This window comes from Humulus lupulus, chromosome 7, assembly GCF_963169125.1.
Source record: "Humulus lupulus chromosome 7, drHumLupu1.1, whole genome shotgun sequence".
Classification (NCBI taxonomy): domain Eukaryota; kingdom Viridiplantae; phylum Streptophyta; class Magnoliopsida; order Rosales; family Cannabaceae; genus Humulus; species Humulus lupulus.
Genome location: NC_084799.1, coordinates 115434151 through 115456028, shown reverse-complemented (window position 1 = coordinate 115456028; position 21878 = coordinate 115434151). Strand labels below are relative to the sequence as shown.

Genomic DNA, 21878 nt, shown 5'->3' with positions numbered 1-21878 from the left:
AAATGCTTGAAATAAACTAAGATGACAATTTAAAAGCAAGAGAAATTCAATTTGGTGAAATGAACTTGAGCTATTAAATTCATATATGGCAAGTAACCTGTAATGTTTGTTGCAACAAAATCTCAGCAAAATTACTAGAGTTAACAACAATTCAAAATAAGTTCATAGAACTTTCCAAAATCCTATGATATTAATTCTTTCTCCTAATTAAACATATTCCTATGCCAATCAAGTTTAAGAATTCAATTTTACGCTTTAATTCACAATTGTTACACACAGTAAATAACACATTCCTATGCTATTCATAAAACATAATCTAACAATATTATCTACTTCTGTCATTCAAGTTCCTCTATTATATTTAAACTTCCCAACACAAATATAAATAATCATCTTGTCATTGATGGCCAAACAATAAGAAGAATTCATCATTAAGCACACTTGAGTGAACAATGGGTATTTTTGCTAAAATAAAGTGTTAGAAATTGAAAACTAAGATATAGAGTTCATTAATAATTCAAGCCTCAAAATGTTTAGTTCAAATCTAAATTCAAGAACACAAATCCAAAATCAAATATGCCCATGGGTATTAAATAACAAAAGATAAAAATTACAAACTAAATGAGATTAAAGAGATAATGAATCAATAATCTTGCCTTCCTCCTCTTTCTTGGATTCTTTTCCTCAAGCTTGGAATTTCTTCTTCTTCTTCTTCTTCTTCTTCATTTTTTGTGTTCTTCTCTCTACAATGGAAACTCTTAAAACCTCAAAAGACACAAGAAACTCACACCACACAAAAAGGAAAATAAATAAATTAAAAATAATAACAAAAAGTACTCATCACTCTCCCAAATTTTACATTTATAAGTTTAAAAGAAACAAAATAACTCTTTATTCAAGAGTTATTATACCCCTAAACTTATAACATTGCTCGCCCTCGAGTGATGAATCTAAAAAAAAAAAACAAAAGACAACACAAATCGAACAACAAAAGAAAAAAAATAGAAGACTAAAAAAAAAAAACAAGACACAACAAGAGATGATAAACTTTGCATTGCCAATGCTTAAAAAAAGGAAAACTCTCGGGATTTTATTGAGTAAAAGAAGTTGAGTTTCTCACTTACACAAGCCTTAAACCAAAATCTTCAAGTATTAATGTTGCTGCCAAAATATGAGTCAAGTGTTTCTCCCTTTAGTGCATGCATAGCTTTTCCTAAACACTTTCAATCGCCCAATTCAAACTAGGCCTTGGTCCTAAAGCTTAACTAGTGCCTCCATAATTTACTTAGTGATTCCATCTCCACTAATATAGACAAACACCACACCAAAGGTCAATAGGACTTTTCAAGCTTGTAATGATAAGCTAGGGTGAATGTATGATAAGAGAGATTATTTTTGGCTTAAACACCTTAATCCTTCTAGGACCAACATAAAAGCATACATCAATTTCCCCAAAGAACACCCGACAACAAAACATAACTCTTGCCACTATTCTTTATTACTAACATAACATCGACACAAACTAAAATATACTTTTCTTTTATTTAAATAGCTACAACCCCAAACTTATTTGTATCTCTACTTAATTACTCTTTTTTTTCTATCCTTTTCTTTTCTTGTCTTTTTTTTTCTGTTTTTTTTCTTGCACAAAACTTTATTTTGATTCAAAGGAGTGTACTCTTTAATCCTTTTATATGTATATATATATTGCTTTTTTTTTTTTTAGAATAATGATAAACAAACTAAATGGAAAGAGAACAAGAGAAATGAGAATACACTTGCCCCCCAAACTTAGTATTCAACATTGTCCCCAATGGTGAAAATAAGAAAAAGAAGAAAAATGAAAACTCTCACCCAATTGTTTCTCTCACACTCAACTCCTCTCAACCCCCCAAAATGCAACAACAAATTGATCATAGAAAGACAAGGTGCTATGGGGAATGGTGGAAGGAGGTTATTATATCTAGCTAGGCTAATGAGTGGCTAAGAAATAAATGTGCCATTTAAGCTCAATGGGGTGACTAGGGAGAACAATGCATAAATGGTAGGCTTAAAAGGCTCAAACGGTCCAAGGATGGCGTAAATCATGTCATTGGTGTACTGATGTCTAGGATTTCGCCTCAAGAAAAACCACTAAGTAATTCTAACAAGCACTTAACTCTTACTAGGGTCTCAAAAATGCTTAATCAAGCTATGCACACACTAAAAAGAGAAACACTCTCATCAATCATTTGCTAGCAACATTCACACCCAAAGAATTTGGTTTAAAACATACGCAAGAATGGCATTCAACTTCAACTTAATATTATTATATATATTTTTTAGATCATCATCAAGCCCCCTAGTGAACACTAACAAAGAAAAATTACATCATCAAAAGAATGAAAAAACAACAACAACACAAAGACAAATTAAAAACAAGACAAAGACATCAACAAAAAACTAAAAACACAAAGTACAACCACAGAATTAACAGAAACAACAAAATCAACAAAAGATAGAAATAATAAGAGTTGAGAGAAGAAAACTCCCCCTGCCTATCCCTTGGGATTGTCATATGAAGGAATAGGGTCTTCATGAACAACCAGAGCTTTCCAATTCTTCAAAATGGCTTTAGGAAATTCAGGGAAAGCAATTGTGGGCTTGGTGACATTCCGCTGGAGTGTCTTGAGTAACGCAACGTCTCTCTTCTTGGCGTACTTCAAATATCCTCTCTGCTGCTTCTCAAGATTCTCAAGACGACTTAGAACCTCATTGCTAGAAGGCAGGTCAAGAGCAGTCTTGCCACGAACAGACTTGGAGCTATGGGCTTTGGCTCTATGAATTGAGACCAAATCAATATCCACACGCTCCTCCAAAACCTCCTTAGAGGCACCAACAACCACTCCAGTCTCTAGAAAAAGCTGGGTGACAAGGGACGGGAAGAACAACCGCCCGGATTTATTCTTGGCACACCCAAATATCTCTTTTACAATAATCTTTCCCACATCAATGCTCTACCTCGCCATAATATAGTACAACAACAACAATCAATCATGGCTTACAGTCGAGTCATGTGTAATGGGAAATAGACAACACTTGATAAAATTGAGCCACCCGCTAGCCTCGGGAGTCACAGAGGCATACCAAAGAGTACGACGACTGGTGGAAGAGATAATCAATGGGGTCCAGTGATAGCCACAGTGCAAAGTACCTCATCAAAGTGCTCAGGTGTAGGTGCGAGAATCATATCATTGAACACTACACACTCAAAATTCTCTACACCATAGAACTCGTTGATTCCCACAACAGAAAGGGAAACTGTTTTGCCTCTCACCACTACGTCGATTTGGGCCAAGGACACAAGGTTTGCATAGAACTCACTCACAAGAGGCACAATAGCTCGCTTAGGCTTTAGACACAACTTGTCCCACTTATGCTTCTCTATGACATTGGTAGTATAAGCAGGAAATTCATAGGTAGCAGGTAAAAAACCTCGCTTAGGTCATAAAATTCTTGGACTTAGTAGTCTCATATCACTACTTAACTTATGCACTGTGAAACCTCTCAACATTAGGTGGCGGAACTGAGTGCCTCTTGGATTTGGAATTGGGTTTGGACTTTTGTTTGGACACTTTCTACTTTGGAGGTGCTTTTGTGGATGATGGAGTTGGACTGGTAGGCTCGGGATGAGGCAAGGAGGTCGGGATAACTTGTTCGTGTGGTAGAGGATGGGAAATGGCAGGGTCTTGTGTGTTGGGTACTGAAGATGGTGGTGGCAGGGAAATTTGTGGGTCTTTCTGAGTTGCGACAGGTTGTTTGGTGGGCTTAGGGGTTGATTTTGTGGCTATTTTTTTCTTTTTGGTTGGTGACGAGGTTGATTGATTGGTGGGTTTGGGCTTTTGAGATCTTGTTTTTGTGACTACCATATGGGACAAAAGTTAGGCAAGATTGACTATGGGCTCACAAATGATATATCACCTTCAACATAACAACTCGGGCAGTAAAATAGAATTGGTCACCGACATACCAAGGATCAAAGCGTTCCAATAACATACAATCACAACCACAGAATTAACATGGACAAGAATTTCACCTTTAACTCATCTCAAACAGCTGCCCAAAATCATAGTTCCACAATCAAGGAGCCCGACACCCACAATATGTAATAGAGAAGTAATCTCAGATTGCAGCCCAAGAGTATCAAAGCCCAAGCATAAAGCCAACAATGGTCATAAAAGGGAAGAATTTACCCATGATTGAGGTGTAAAATCACAGTTGTAGCCACAAAAAAATCATCGGAGAGGGAAGGAAAATATACAAGCCAGGCACTGTGTGCTCTCGACCTTGGGGGTTCTCGGCACTTGGAGACAAAGAGAAGGTGTTGGCATTGAGTGCTTATAGATGGTGCTTAAATTAGGTGCAGCTGGAAACGTGCATAGATGCACACAAATGAGGAGGTGACTTCAAGTGGTGAGCGCGGGGTGTTGGGCTTCACGACGCCTGGAGGCTAACGACTAGGTTCTTGTTCGCAGAAGGGCTATGATGGAGCTAAGGGAGAAGGTGAGAAATCACACTTGTGGGTCTATGGTTGACGAAGGTGAAGTGCGCGGAGATGCTCTTGGCCTGAGGTGAACTGGGTTCGCAGAATCGCACGGGGCTGCGATTGGGATTTCAGACTCGCTCTGAGACACGTAGAGGTGATTGTGCCTGGGCTCACACGAATGGGGTGAATCAGGCCACGCTGAAGGGCCTCGGCGTTGGGTCGTGACTGAGGGGTTCTCGAGTCAAAGATGGAGGTGATGGCTCGACTAGTGGAGATTTCATGGGGTGGGGTTCGGTTTGTAGAGGTTGCAGGCGGCAGAGATGAGGGTGGTGGCTGGTCTGAGATGTTGTGGCGGCTAGGGTTAGGAATAGGGAAGAAGAAGAACAAGAACAAGAAACGGATCGGGAAACCTTTGTTTTTTTTTGTCTTTTTATTTCTTTTTTTTTTTAAATGACAAGTGATGTGTCACCCAGAAAGTGGTGACACATCGCAGACCTTTCTGTCCAAACCCACCCAAAATGCCTTAATATTTTGTGCTCTTGCCCTTTTTTGTTGAAGCAAAATTCTATGTGTAAAATTTTTGTTGCAGCAGGCGGAAATTCCAATTTTTTTTTCGGAAATATTACCCATTTTGTACCCCGTTTTGCTTCAACAAAATTTTTGCAAAAACATCAGACCCTCAAATTACTTCCCAAACATAAATTTCTTGCTTTTTAACACCTGAAACACATTAACAAATGTAAAACCACATAATAAAATGAAATGAAATTAAGAAAATTAAAATAACTAAATAAAAACACTAGTTTTTTTTTATTTCTTTTCTATTATTTTTTTCTACACTTTATTATTATTTTTCTTTCTTTTGGGTTGTCTCAAAGATAGTGCTGGAATCACTTGACCACTCAAAGTACCAAATACTTAAAGGAACCTCAAAAGTGAGGGGTGTCTTCTCACGGTCAACCTCGCCTCCCCAATAATGCTTCAATTGCTGCCCATTCACTTTAAACTCCATTCCAGATTGATCTTCTCGCACATCAACAGCTCCAAAGGGATAAAATTTTACCACAGTGAACGAGTGTGACATATGGGACTTCAACTTGCTAGGAAATAACTTCAAACATGAGTTAAATAGAAAAACTCACTGCCCCTTTACAAAGACTCGAGGTTGAATTCTCTTGTCATGCCACCTCTTGGTTTTCTCCTTATAAAGCTTAGCATTTTCATAGGAGAACAACCTCATCTCCTCAAGCTCATTCAATTGCAACTTCTGAGCTTCTCCTCCAGCTTGGAGATCCATATTTAACTTCTTGGTAGCCCAATATGCCCTATGTTCAAACTCAACGGGAAAATAGCAAGCTTTCCTAAAAACCAAAAGATTAGGTGACATTCCCAAAGGAGATTTGAAAGTCATTCTATAGGCCCAAAGAGCATCATCCAATCTTTGAGACCAATCTTTTCTATTAGGATTCACAACATTTTCAAGAATACCTTTGATTTCTCTATTGGATAGCTCTACTTGACCATTTGTTTGAGGGTGGTAGGCTGTAGCAATCTTATGTCTCACACTATACTTGGCTAAAAGGGCAACCAAGATCTTGTTGACCAAGTGGGTACCCTCATCACTAATAAGAGCTATTGGAGTACCAAAGTGAGTGAACACATTCTTAGCCAAAATCTTCATCACCACCTTAGAATCATTGGTGGGACTTGCTATCGCTTCAACCCATTTCGATACATAATCTACATCCACCAAAATGTACAAGTTCCCAAAAGAATGAGGGAAAGGTCCCATGAAATCAATGCCCCAAACATCAAACAACTTCACTCCAAGGATGACATTCAATGGCATCTCATTTCTTGCTGAAATATTACCAACATGTTGGCATCTATCACATCTTTTAGCAAACTCATGAGCATCCTTGAAAAAAGAAGGTCAATAATACCTTGATTGAAAAACTTTTGTTGTTATCATTTGGCCACCAAAATCCCTCCATAAGAAGCTGAATGACAATGCTCAAGAATGCTTTGAACCTCCTCTTATGGAACACAACGCCTCAACACCTGATCTGAACATTGCTTATAATGAAATGGTTCATCCCAATAATAAAACTTCACATCATGAGAGAACTTCTTAAGTTTTTGGCCCTTCAAATCAAGTGGAGTGATGAATGCATGTTTTATGCACTCAAATGTTGATTTTTATCCTTAGAATAGTTTGTTTTTCCTTAATTTTTGTGTAGATTTGATGAGTTTCATTTAAGTGTGCATAAATTGAGTTTTTAGGTGTTTTGAATGTTATTTTGGGTGTTCAAGTCAGAGAATGATGTGTTACGTTGCTTTCGAGAGGCAAGAAGTCGCTGAAATTCGTGAAAAATTAAAACCTGGAAAATGCCAGGCGACATGTCGCCTGACATAAGGCGATGCATCGCCTGGCATATGGCGACACGTCGCTAGTTGCGCCACAAAAATAGGAAAGATGTGTTTTTTCACACGTTTTTCACTTGCATTAAAAAGTAGAACATCTAAGGAGATTTGGATACTAGGGCACGACCACAACACATAGATAAAGGAATAGAAACACATTTAGAAAGGAGAGACTCATTGGAGAAGGATCTAAGAAGTGAATTAAGCAATATCAACGAAGTTCTTTAGCGTTCTTTGTTTTCCCTTTTTATTTCTTTGTTCTTTTCAGATAATTACAATATATCTGAGATTATAAACCACATCATGTGTGGCTAATTTTCTTATTTTGTTAGGGTGTAGATGGATCTCTTGACATGATTTTATTCTTATGATTTAATGCAAAGTCTATTTTAGTCCAATATTGTTCTTGTATTATACTTTGAATCATTGTTGTTTAATTGTGATTTTCATATTGTTCTTTACAGTATATGAATTATAATTAGGGTTGTATTTAGAGTGTGAAAATTATTACTTGAGAGGGCAACATTCAAACAATCCGGTAGCGGGTAGACCAACTTAGGTTATGTGAGATCGAGAGATAAGCATAAATCTAGGTAACCGAGATAATTCTAGATTGAGAAATCGAGAGGTGGAATATTGAGGATTATTTATAGAGTGGAACTTAATGAAGGTAAGGATAAATGGTCGTATAGAGATATAGGCTAGGTATCACTTACACATTCTTTATGCGGCACTCGAGAGAGGGTATAGAGCTAAAACAATGCTCTATGTTTTTTAACATATTGGATTGATTTAGGCACATTAATGATTAGGGGTTAAATTTTTAGAGAGTGAAGTTGAACCTTAACAATTGTTATTATCTTGAGTCTATTCAAATTTAGTTATTTGTTCTTTAAAATTCATAGTTATTTATTATGTTGCTTCTTGTTATCTTTTGAAATTGATTACTTAGATAAAGTTAGGATTTAGTATTTATTATATTTAATTTATTTAATTGATTTAATCCTTGTGGGACGATATCTATCTTTAGACTTCTTTACTACTTGTTCGATTTGGGCACTTGCAAGCATATTCATTATTTTTCGCAACAAGTTTTTGGCACCGTTACTGGGAATTAAAATGAAATTAAAATTGAATTGCTATAGGAAAGAAAATATCGGATTTTAATCTAAGTATTTTTATTTTTTTACTAACTTTGGTTTCTAAATTTTTTGTGGTTGAAGGTGTATGCAAAAAGCTCGTCCATCTTATCTCCTACCATAAGATTCTGAAATTGAAAGAACTATATTTTCTATTAGGAGAGAGAGACAAGTTAGATCACAAAAATGGCAGACCAAGTTAACAACAACAATGTACCAACCAACAACAATAATGTTCTTTTGAACACACCAGCAAACCAGACCTTGAGAGACTATTTTAGGCCGATTGTGAATGAAAATTATTCAGGCATTCAAAGGAAACAAGTGAATTTCAACAATTTTGAGCTTAAACCAGCCTTGGTTAACATGGTGCAAAAAAATAAATATTTTGGCCTAGCAGATGTATACCCCAATATTCACTTGGCAACTTTCTTGGAGATCTGCGACACAATCAAGATCAATGGGGTCATGAAGATACTATATGATTGAAGCTATATTCATTTTCGTTGAGAGATAGAGCTCAAGCTTGGTTTCAATCTATACCTCTAGGAATTGTGACTACTTGGGAGGATATGGCACAAAAATTCCTCACCAAAATTTTCCCGCCATCTAAAACATCACAACTAAGGGTTTAGATTACTCAATTTAGACAAATGGAGTCCGAGAAATTGTATGAGTCATGGGATAGATTTAAGGAGATGCTAAAAAATGTCCTCAACATGGCATAGAGGATTGGTTTCAGGTTCAACTATTCTACAATGAGATCAATGGTCCATATTGATGCCGCATCTGGCAGAACCATTTTATCAAAGACACCGATGGAAGCATTAATCTTATTTAAGGATATGGCCATGAATAGTTGTCAATGGCAGAGTGAGAGATCAACGGTTAAGAAGGTAGCTGGGGTTTTTGAAGTAGATCAAATAACGACACTGATGGCATAGGTGTCTGCTTTGAATAATCAGATTAAGGGTCTCACTGAAAATAAAGTAGCGGGTAGTCAAGAAGTAAATGTGGCACAATCTTCTAGTTTTAATGGGTTGGTGGATGAACAATGCAAATATGTCAATCAGAACTACAACTTTAGGCCCAAAAATAACTTGCCCACATACTACAATCCTGGCCTTCGCAATCATAAATTTTTTTCCTATGCCAACAAAAGAAACGTTCTCCAACCACCTCAAGAGCCACATAGACAAATGCTGAAGAAGCCTTCACCATCACTTTAAGAGTTACTAAAAACTTACATAGTGGACTCCAAGGCAAAGCTAGATCAACATGACACTCGTCTCAACAATATTGAAACACATTGTAATAATATGGGAACAACGATGAAGACATTGGAAACACAAGTGGGTCAATTGGCCAATACTATGAAGACAAAAATGTCTAGATCTTTTCCAAGTGATACGGAGAAGGATCCAAAAGAGTGTAATGCAATTACTTTGAGGAGTGGAAAAGAATTGGACACTCTTACAGTTCGGAAGAACAAGGTCGATGAGATCCCAATGAATGGTGAGAAAGAAGAAGACAAGTAAAAAGAGGGGATTCCGAAGAAAGAGCCATTGGTGGCTAATTTGGGTTCAATTACTTTTCTAGACAACACACCCAATATTACTACTCCATTACCATTTCCTTAAAGATTTCACAAGAAGGAAATTGATGAACAATTTGCAAAGTCCTTGGATATTTTCAAGAAAATACATATTAACATTCCTTTTGTAGATGCTCTTGAACAAATGCCAAACTACGCTAAGTTTATGAAGGAGGTGATGTCTAAGAATTGTAAGTTAGAAGAGTGTAGTGCCATTATAAAGATACAAGTACCGAAAAAGTTGAAAGATCCGGGAAGTTTTACAATTCCATGTGTTATTGGAGTGCTACATATTGAGAAGGCCTTGTGTGATTTGGGTGCTAGTATCAATCTAATGCCTTTCTCTGTCTTTTGGAAACTCAATCTTGTAGAGGTCACACAAACTACTATTTCCTTACAATTGGCAGATCGTTCTTTGACGTATCCTAGAGGTATCATTGAAGATGTTCTAGTGAAGATTGATATATTCATTTTTTTGGTTAATTTTTGTGTGCTTGACATGGAGGAAGACCAAGAAATTCTAATAATCTTGGGAAGACCTTTTCTAGCAACCGGGAAAGCTTTGATTGATGTTCATGATGGTAACTTGACTCTAAGGGTGAATGGTGAAGAAGTAAAGTTCAACATTAGTAATGCCATTAAGTTTCCCAAGGATCAAGCGGATTGTAAGAGAGTGGATGTAGTTAATCCATGCTTAAGAGACTTTTTCAAGACTATGTTTCATAAGGATCCTTTGGAACTATGTTTGACAACGCCGATTTCTAAAGAGGACCTTGGAGTGGATTTAGGAATGAATGATATGGAGGTGGTTGATAGTGTCTTTGCTTTAGAAGCATTACCAATAGAAAAGGAGGTGTCAAAGAAGGAAGATATCTATAAGGCTCCAACTCTTGATAATAGCTTGGAGAAAAAGAATACTACTAGTGATGTGCTTGTTTTGAAGCAATTACCCGTTCATCTTCAGTGTGCATTTTTGAGAGATGGATCTACCAAACCTATAATAATTTTCGCATCATTGAATGAAGAAGATGAAAGGAAGTTGTTAGAAACTTTAAGAGGTATTCATCCGCCTTTGCTTGGTCAATTTTAGATATTAAAGGCATTAGTTCAGAGATTTGTATGCACGGGATTGTTATGGAGGACTCTTATAAGCCTTCTATTGAACATCAACGACGTCTTAATCAAGCTATGAAAGAGGTTATGAGAGCGGAAGTCTTGAAGCTTTTGAATACTGGAATTATTTATGTCATTTCTGATAGTTCATGGGTGAGTCCGGTTCAAGTGATACTGAAGAAAGGAGGAATGACAGTTGTAACAAATGAAAATAATGAGTCAATTCCAACTCGTACTGTGACGGGGTGGAGAGTGTGTATTGATTATAGGAAGAAAAATAAGGCAACTCGGAAGGATCATATTCTCTTGCCTTTCATTGACCAAATGTTAGATCGCTTGGCTAGCCATGGTTTCTATTGTTTTCTAGATGGTTATTCAGGTTATAACCAAATTGTTATTGCTTTGGAGGACCAATAGAAGACCACCTTTACTTGTCCATATGGTACGTTCGCCTTTCGTAGGATGCCATTTGGCTTGTGTAATGCACTAGCCACTTTTCAAAGGTGTATGATGGCCATTTTCACTAACTTTTTGAAGAATATAATTATAGCGCCCCAAAATTACCTAACAAGGCTTAGGGCCTTGATTAGGGGGACAGGATGGAAATATATGGAATTATATGTTTATTTGATATATTTGATTGTGATTATGTGAGTTATATGATAATATAACTAGTTATGCATGTTTAGGGATATTAAATATGCATGTGGGCCCGTTTCTTATTAGAAGGGAAACTTTCTTAATTTGGCCAGTTATGAGCATAATTGTATATATGTTCATATATGTGAGAGACCACATTATTATGTGGGTTTATTTGGGTTACTCGGCACGAGATGATCCTAGGGAGCAAGTTAGCGGGAAAGTCACAACGGGATCCAATACCCAACTCAGGGTGAGTCAAGGGGTTTGTTAGGTATTTGGAATTAAATCGGGTTATCGGGTAATGGGAATGAATAATGGAGGGTATATTTGGAGTTATCGAGATTAGGAGGGAATATTGGGGATTTTGACCATTTGGCCCTCGGGGACGTTTTTGGTACCCCGAGCCTCGGGATTAGCTTACGTCGTTTAAGCCTAAAGGAAACAAAATCATAAACACTTAAACACCTCACTGAACCAACTCTCTCTCTCTCTCTCTCTCTTTCTCTCTCAACTTCCCTAAGTAACTTCTTGAAGAACTAAGTAGATTTTGGCTGGAAACTAAGGAATTGAAGGCTAGGGATTAGAATTTGGATAACTTGTGGCTAGGGGATCACCATTCATAGCTAAGGTAATGCCTTGATCCTTGTTTCAGATTGAATGCTACCATGTTTTCCATAAATTTTGAGGTGTTCTTGAGCTTGTGGCTCAAGTATGAGAGTTTGAATTTTGGTGGTTTTTTAATCTAGATTCTAGTTGGGTTTTGTTGTTGGGAAGATATTAAAACTGTTATGATGATTGAATTATTGTTTTAGGGTGGAATTGGGATGGTTTTGGTTGAATTTGGATGATGAAAAATGGAGGAAATATGGGTTTGCAGGGCCAAGTCACGGCCCTGTTCTTGAGGGGTCGCAACCCAATCAAACGCAGGGCCCTTGGGGGCTTCTGTCTGGGAGGCATGCCCGATCCTCAAGGGCAGGTCGTAGCCTATGTTCCATTTCCAGGGGAGGATGGCCTCTGACTTGAGGGGTGCGCCGCAACCCTTAAGGGCAAGTCGCGGCCTGCCGAGGTTTTTTGGCCATGGTGAGTTTTTAGAGACAAGAATCTTTTCCTTAGGGATCGGGATCAATTCTACTACCCAGATTAGTAGAATTCGAGGTCCCGGAGGCTAAGACTTGCTCCAGAAGCTTGCTCGTTATTGATGGAATCCTATATTATGTTTGTGACTAGGTTATCGCTAGGGGCTCAGAACCGGGATCGTGCTCGAGGGTCGTTCTTATTTTACGCTATACTCGGATCTGAGGTAAGAAAACTGCACCCAATACGTGTTATATGTGATTAGGGCTTGGCTCGACTGTTAATAATAATTATGAATAGGGCTTGGGTTCCTGAGAGTGATTATGATTAAGTTATTTTTCCGTTTATTGATTAAACATACTTGAATATTCTATACCCGCTTAAGTGTTTCATGACTATTCGCAAGGTTTGCGTGGCTAGGGCTTGGCCTCGTTAAATAAGCATGATTATTACTATGATTACGATTACTTGATGATGTTATGTGATTAATATGTATGTGTGTTTGTCTTCTTGAGGTATGCCTATCCATATCTATTTTTGTATTGATATTCGAATACATGGATCAGGGGTTTGACTTATTAGTCAAGGATGGTAATAGCACGCTGCGCGTTGGTCGAAAGGCTTAGGCCTAAACTAGCAACGTACTATTACGTAGGCCAACCCAATGGTCGATGGAAAACAAAAGTGTTTGGCTAGCTCTATGGCTAGTTACCCAGAGCTAAGGGCAGGGCCCCAGGTGACTCTATGGTCACATAGCTAGGGGATAGAGCCCCAGGTTTGACTCTAAGGTCAATTGTTCAGGGAAGCGACCCTATAATGGTCCAATGATCGTTTATTTATGATTGTATGTCGATATGAGTGGATTATTACCCCTGTTTATGCACATGTTTAAGTTTTCTTGCTGAGCCTTGGCTCACGGGTGCTTTGTGATGCAGGTAAGGGAAAAGGAAAGCTTGACCAACCATGAGTTGGAGAGCTTCGGTGGCGGCGTGTACATATGCGGCTGCTCGTACACCACAGCCGAGGGTATCTTAGAGGAACTAAGGGGTTGTAGCCCTGATTTTTCCACTTAGGTCAGCCGACTGTAATTTTTATGTATATACACCTTTTCTAAAAGTTTGGTTGTAATATTTTGGGATCCCATGTATTTATAAACTTTTTAAATAAAAGTCAACAGTTTCTTTGATAAAAAAAAAAAATTAACCCCAACTTTTGACGTTAACCTTAGTTACACGTTTATAACCAAATGAATTGATTAGCAAGTCTAACACAATTTAAAGTACACAGTGTAACGATCCTAGATTAGGAAGGCGTTACAACTTGCTATCAAAGCTGCCAAGGTTTAAGGTGTAGCGTCTCAAATTTGCTAATAAGGCTTAGGGCCTTGATTAGCATGCCTGGAGGGCAATAATTGATTTATTATGTTAATATGTGAATTTGATAAGTATGTGATTAGAAATGCATGTTTAGGTGAATTAAATATGCATGTGGGCCCCATTTGGTTGTTAGGGGCATATTTGTAATTTTATCCCGCTGAGGGCATAATTGCAATATTTGTATATTGTGATTGACACCACGTGTGGTTGGTGATATATCTATGATGCACGATCCGAGGCAGTCCTATGGAATAGCTTAGTTAGATAGTCACAAGTGGGAATAATTAGTAGTTAGTGGTACTTTGGTAACTTGGGTAACTATAGGTAACTCTTGAGGATAGTTGTTATATGTGAGAAATTAAGTGGGAATGTGGCATTCTTGCAGGAGGATAAGGAAAAGTCTAAGCTGCCCTTGAGGTTAGTTAGAGTCTAAGTTAGAGGGGAGGGAAAATGTATCATTTGGCTTTAGTAATAGATAGACTTTGGCTAAGGAAAAGTCTCTCACGTTACTCTCACTTTGGCATATACTTGGGTCATTTGGAAACTCTAGAGAAAACCAGAAACCAAAGGAAGGACCTCTAAATTTGTAGGATCAAAGCGGGGAATCAAACCGGGGATTTAAGCCAAGGGAGCTAGAGGTTGTTCTACACGTTTGAGGTAAGAATTTTAAGTTGTTATTTTGTTGAACTCAGCCAAGAAGTGTTGTGGTTTGAGAACTGAATGGTGTTTTTCCTTGTGGGATATTGGAATGAAGTTTTGGCAAAGTTAAGCTTAGGAATTTCGGGATTTAAGCTTGAAACAAGATTTGAAAGCATCTCAAGGTCGAATTTCTACTCGAGGTAAGAATTCCATGCATTTCTAAAGTATATATTCTGCTGTGGTTTAAGTTTTGTGAAGGGTGGTTTATGTTTTGTGGAGTTTTAAACCACTAGGTGATTTTTGAGTTTAGTTGAGTGTTTGAGTTTGTTGCTAGTATTTTTGAGTTGCTATACCGTTTATTTGAAGTTTTAGGTTGAATTTGGACTTGGGTGTACCTTAGTGGTGATTTGGATGAGTTTTGGCTCGGGAAAAGTGTTGGGAAAAACCTAGTTTTTTGGGTTCGCATATGAGCGTCGTGGCCCTGTTCTTCCATGCTGTGGCGCTAGGTTGAATTAGAAAAGGGGAGCCCTGCTGGGCACCGCGGCCCCTATAGGGTTGTGCTGTGGCGCTAGGCCATTTTTAGGGTGTGGGATTTTATGTTTTTAGGGCTTTGGCTCAGGGGGCTCGGGGAACGCTTTCGCCACCTTATGTGGGGAAACAGGAGGTCCCAAGGCACGGGATTGGTTCCAGGATACAATTACCAATTGGTTAGTAACGAGAGTGTTACCTGTGTGTTGTGACTAGGTTTTCAGCGAGGCTCAGGTTAGAGGACTGTGCTCGAGATTTCGGTGCTTAAGAAGCTCGGGACACATGTAAGGAAATTGTTGTACCCGTAGAGTAGGGTGTGGCCCTATAGTTTGTATTGCAGGGCACGACCCTATGTGATTGAATTGCAGGGCGTAGCCCTATTATTTATGTCTGGTATGTGTTTAAGTAGTTATTGATATTATGCTATGTATGCTTATCTGTGAATGAGTGGCGAAGGCCGAAAACAATGAAGGCCGGGAACGGCGTTAATCATGTGGAGTGCAAGGCTGAGTACGGCATGGGGCCGGGAGCGGCGTTAAGCGCACAGAGTGTAAGTCGCCAGGGTGAGACCTTTCTCGGATGCATGAGTCATCCTCACGGTATAGACCGCGAACCCAAGGTCTGGTAAAGCACCTGGGACGACATGGTCGCTATATGTTTAGCCTGTTGGCGGTTTTATTATATATGTTGATTATTTGTGTTGAGTTTTCTTGTTGGGCTTCGGCTCACGGGTGCTCTATGGTGCAGGTAAGGGCAAGGGAAAGGTCGACCAACCATGAGTACGGAGAGCGTGAAGTGATGTGTACATGTTTGGCCTGCCTGGCAGCCACGGCCAGGGGTGTTTTGGGAGTTGTTATGTTTTGATCAGAGTTTTGTCGTTTAGTCAACTTTAATCATATTTTGAGTGGTAAATATTTCTAAACAATAATTTTGGGATCCCAAATGTATAACGCTTTATAATTTCAATGAATATGAATAAATTTTCAAATTATATGACTTTTAATACAGTTTAGCTACACTTTTTACCTAAAACCCCGATTAGCGAGTTAATTGCACGTTTAAAACCCACTTAGTAACGACTCTAAGGAAGTAGGGCATTACATAAGGGTTTCTAACGACTAGCCGGGCATGTACACTCGCCAGTAAAGACAAGCTCGACTTAGGGTTCGATAACTATTATGTAGCTATGTATTTAACTGCTTAAACATGATATGGATGTCTTATCTGCATGCCTGTTTAGGAAGAATGAGATAATCTGATAGGACCTAGCCCTTGACTGCTGCATGAATGATAAAGAATGTGCTTATTATCATTGTTATTGCTTGTGAATGCAAGGGAACCTCTTATTAGCATTATTATTTGTATGTAGGCCAGGAAATGCTTATTAGCACTATTAACACTGGCAGGGATTAAAGAACATGTTTATTAGCTATACTTGCGTAAATGTTTGGATATGTTTATGTGCATTGTTATTTGCTGATGGAATTCAGGAAGTGCTTATTAGCACCATGAGTGAGCATATTATGTATTGGCATGCTTATTAGCATTGCATCTATTGTTTGTCTGTTTGATCTTGGATCGTCAGATGGCAAGAGGTATTGTTATTACTTACCTAACGATCGAATTGATCAATATAGAGTGGATTGAATAACAGTATGAATCCTCGAATGTCAGAAAGTTTGGCTGGCCAAGAGTTATAGGATAAGGAAGGAAATGACCAGGGCCAGGCCCCACCGCCAGCTCCAGAATGCTAGCAACAGGTGCTTGCTGGTATGAAAGCCATATTAGAGAGGTAGGAAGAGGAGATTTGCCTCTTGAGATAGAAACAGGTTCCAGCAGGGAACCCACAACCCGTCGTACCGACAGTTATAAAGCCAGAGGTACCAACTGTAGTGCAGCTCCAGGCAAGGGGAGATAGATGGGAACCCCTGTATGAGAGGTTCAGGAAGCAACACCCTCCAGTCTTTGTGGGTGGCTCCAATCCACTGAAGTTTGAGCAGTGGATGACCATGATAACCACCATCCTGAATTTTGTGAAGGTAGGTGGTAATGAGAGAGTGGCATGCGCCACTTATATGTTTTAGGAGGATGCCCGAATTTGGTGGGAGGTGGTATCTGAGACCAGAACAGTTACCACCGTGGAATGGGAAGAGTTCGAAACCTTGTTTACTAAGAAATACTACAACGACGCAGTTAAAGCTGGGACGATTGATAAGTTCAGCAAGTTACTTCAGGGTAACATGACAATGACTGATTACACCCTAAAGTTTGACAGGCTGATTTCAGGGTTACTTCTGGGTAAATGGGAACAGAAGAGAGAGGTTTCTTTAGGGGCTACAACCTATGATAGCTCGGGATGTTTGTATTACCACTGTGCCAAGATTGACTACCTATGCACAAGCTGTAGAGAAGGCGCTTACAGCTGAGAGTGCAGAGAACAAGATCTGGCATGACAATGCAGCCATTATGCCATGCCAGTTTCTATAGATGATTTATTAAAGACTTCTCTAAAGTTACTAAGCCATTATGCAAGTTATTAGAGAAGGATGAGCCTTTTCTTTTTGATGAGTCATGTTTGAAAACTTTTAATGTCCTTAAAGAGAAACTTATTGCAGCACCCGTTCTTATTGTGCCCGATTGGAGTGAGACATTTGAGATAATGTGTGATGCAAGTGACTTTGCAATTGGAACGGTTCTTGGGAAGCAAAGAGACAAGATTTTTAGAGCTATTTTTTACTCTAGTCGAACTTTGAATGAAGCTCAAGAGAATTATACAACTACTGAGATGGAGATGTTAGCGATGGTTTATTCTTGTAACAAGTTTCGTCCTTATATAATTGGATTTAAGTTGATCATGCAGCTATTCGGTACTTGTTTGAGAAAAAAGATGCTAAACCTTTCTTGATTAGATGGGTTCTACTGCTCCAAGAATTTGATTTGTAGATCCAAGAAAAGCGAGGAAGTGAGAACGTAGTGGTTGATCATCTATCTCGTCTTGAAGGGGTAAATAGTGGAGATGATGATTCGTCAATTTTGGAAGCTTTTCCGGATGAGCAATTATTTTCGGTGGCAACTAAAATACCTTGGTGTGCTGATTTTGTCAACTATTTAGCATGCAAGATTTTGCGACCGAGTCTATCCTCTCAACAAAAGAAGAAATTATCTTCAAGCATTGTGTGGATCTTGTTATAAGAAGATGTGCACCAGAAGAGGAAGTAAGTGAGATTCTATTCCATTTCAATTCTTCTCTTATGGATGGACATTTTGGAGTTGCAAGGATTGCTGCAAAGGTCCTTAATAGTGGGTTTTATTGGCCTACTTTACATCGATATTGTTAGGCATATGTGAAGAGTTGTGATCGGTGTCAACGTGTGGGAAACATCTCTAGAAGACATGAAATGCCACTCACTAATATTCTAGAAGTGGAGATGTAACACCCTGGGTCAAAGACTATTACACTGTGTATTTAAAATAGTGCAAGACTTGCTAATCAAGTCGTTTAAACATAAATGTGTTTCTAAAGTCAACTGACAGGTTAGGGTTAAAAGATTTTGTTCATAAAATAGTTGACTTTCATTAAAATAAGAGTTTGATACACAGGATCCCAAAAATAATATTTACAAGGAGATTACAACCCTCAAAAGTAAATACAACTGCAGCCAGCCTAATTTGCAAAATAAAATTTTGGCTCTAGTCCCTATAAATCCCTCAGCCGTGGCGGTCGAGCAGCTACCGATGTACACAATGCCCCCCCAAAGCTCACCAACTCATGGCTGGTCTAGCTTTCCCTTGCTTTTACATGCACCACGTAACACCCGTGAGCCAAGGCTCAACAAGAAAACTAAATTCAACAAGCATAGATAATAACAGAGTGTCCATAGTAAACTTCAATCAACCAGTTCAATCAATAGCATAATACAAGCAATAAGCTAGGCAACAATAAACAGTGTAATCCAAACATTTATGGCTAAGGCTGCCTAGGCGGGTTGCGGATTGGCGCTAAGGGTCACGGCGCGCTCCCAAGTCAGAGGCGCCAACTCCAAATCTCAGGGGTAGGCGACCCATAACCTGTCCTATAGGGCCGCGATGTCCCACAAAACAGCAAGCCCCTCAGTGCTTCAGGGATCAAGAGGGTCGCGGTGCCCATGAACTGGGTTGCGACGCACCCCCGTGAGCCCAGAAATCATGGGGCTTTCCCTATGTTTTCTCCCAACCTAATTCATCAAAGTCTATCTTAACATGCAACAGAATTAGAAATTGAGCCTCTATACCTCAATAGTCTACTCAGAGCAACACAACCACCTAAATTCTAACCAAAATCCTCCTAAGAACTTAGAATTCAGCAAAACCCCTTTGAAACTTAAAAGCTTAAAAACACTTAGACTAACAACAAAATTCCACCATTAATTCACAGCTAAAACCTTACCTTAATGATTACTCTGCCCCTAAGCTGCACCTCAACCAATCGTAGCTTTAATTCTTCAATCTCCAAGCTTAAATTCCTAAGCTTTCTCTTCAAAACTCCAAGGTTCTCAAGGCACAAGAGAGGGAGAGAGAAAATGTGAAAGTGAGAGAGAGCGAATGTTGAGTGATGTTCTAGTGTGGTCTGGTTATTTCCTGAAGCTTATTCTACTATATCCCTTAATCATAAAGACCAAAATGCCCCTACTAATAACTTAACCCCTTTATTGCCCATGAGGGCAAAATGGTCAATAGCCCTAATTCCCGCTAATTTCTCGAGTCATCCTACAAATTCCCAATTAATTCTGACATGCCCAACTAATTACCAAATACTTCCCCGTTAATCAATAAATCTTAAATATTCACAAAGCTCCCAGAATACCCCTAGGCTCACCCCGAGCTGGGTATTAAACCCCGTTGTGACTATTCCGCTAATCTGCTCACTAGGATTGCCTCGAGCCGAATACTGCAAATATATCCACATAATAATTTGGTCTTAATCATTTAAAAAATATAATTACATTTATGCGAGCAATGGGCCAAAATTACAATTATGCCCTTATAAACAAGAACAGGCCCACATGCATATTCAATACACATAAGCATGCATATATATTTATATATTCACATTATCATATAAACCATGTATGCCATGTAGTCACACATTTAATCAATTAATCACACATATATCGAATTATGCCCTCCCAGCACACTAATCAAGGTACTAAACCTTATTAGCATTTTTGGGATGTTACAACTACCCCCTCCTACTGAAAATTTTATCCTCGAAATTTATCTGAATAACTCAGGATATTTGTCCTGCATAGCCGATTCTAGCTTACAGGTCGCTTCCTCGACCTTGCTATTTCTTCATAAGACTTTGACTAGAGGAATCGTCTTGTTCCTTAGGCTGCCTGCCTGATCCTCTCCAGGATCTCAAAAGGTGCAACGAATCTAGGGCTTAACTTGCCATTTTCCCCCAATCTCCTTACCCCTCGCAATGGCGAAACTCGTAGAAATACGTGGTCCCCTACCTGGAACTCCACGTCCCTACACTTAGGATCATAGTAGCTTTTCTATTTACTTTGCAAAGCCATCATTCGAGCTCAGATCTTCTCAATAACTTCATTAGTCTTTTGAACCATCTCCGGTCCCAAATACCTCATCTCCCCCATTTCATCCCAATGAATGGGCGATCTACACTTCCTTCTATACAACATCTCATATGGAGCTACTCCAATCATTGACTGATAATTATTTTTGTACGAGAACTCAATCAACAGAAGCTACTTACTCCAAGACCCCTCGAAGTCTAGCACACACACTCTAAGCATGTCCTCCATTATCTGAATTGTCCTCTCAGACTGTCCGTCTGTCTGAGGATGAAAGGATGTACTAAACTTCAACTGAATTCCCATAGCTTTCTACAAACCTCCCCAAAACTTGGAGGTGGATATGGGATCCCAGTTCGATACTATAGACTTAGGAACCCCATGAAGACGTACAATCTCCCTCACATACAGCTTCGCATATTGATCCATAGTATAAGTTGTCCTCAATGGCAAAAAGTGAGCTCACTTGGTGTACCTGTCTACTATCACCCATTGTCCTGAGAAAAACTCCTACAAAATCCATGGTAATATCTTCCCACTTCCACTCGATAATACCTAAAGGTTGTAACAATCCCACTGAGAGCTGGTGTTCAGCCTTTACCTGATGTCAGGTTAAACACTATGCTACATACTCAACCACGTCCTTCTTCATCCCAGGCCACCAATACAATATCTGTAGATCTTGATACATCTTCATGGTGCTTGGATGGAGTGAGTAAGGTGTAGTATAAGATTCATCAAGAATATCTCATCTAATACCCATATCCATCGGAACACAAATCAGATCCTTATACCTCATCAAACCCGTCTCTGAAATGGAATAATCCTTATCCACTCAGCTAGGACATCCTCTCTAACCTCCTGGAACTGTGTATCACCCATCTGGCCCTCTATTATCCTCTCCAAGAGGGTAGACTGTAAAGTAATATTGGCTCACTAGCCCACTACCAATTCTATTCCCGCTTTGGTCATCTCCTCTGCCAATTCTTTTGATATTTGTTTCGAGCTAAACAACTGTCCTGGGTGATAAAGGATGTCACAATCATAATCCTTCACCAACTCTAGCCAACATCTCTGTCTCATATATAGGTCATTCTGGGTGAAGAAATACTTCAAACTCTTATGATCAATGTATATCTTGCTCTTCTCTCCATACAAATAATTTCGCCATACTTTTACTATGAATACCACCTTTCCTAGATCCAAATCATGGGTGGGGTACTGCTGCTCATATTCCTTCAGTTGCTGCAA

At 38.9% G+C, this 21878-nt stretch overlaps 1 protein-coding gene and 1 non-coding gene across 2 annotated transcripts; one reads left to right on the top strand and one right to left on the bottom strand.

Moving 5' to 3' along the window:
• Positions 1-8708: 8708 nt before the first annotated feature.
• On the bottom strand, positions 8709-8814 carry LOC133792862 (small nucleolar RNA R71). The gene has a single exon (XR_009874334.1). It is a non-coding gene; the product is annotated as a small nucleolar RNA R71 (small nucleolar RNA).
• A 605-nt stretch (positions 8815-9419) lies between these two features.
• LOC133792100 (uncharacterized) lies at positions 9420-10772 on the top strand. The gene is made up of 2 exons (XM_062230008.1): positions 9420-9622; positions 9731-10772. The coding sequence occupies exons 1-2, from the start codon at positions 9420-9422 to the stop codon at positions 10770-10772; spliced, it is 1245 nt and encodes a 414-aa protein (XP_062085992.1).
• The last annotated feature ends 11106 nt before the right edge of the window (positions 10773-21878 follow it).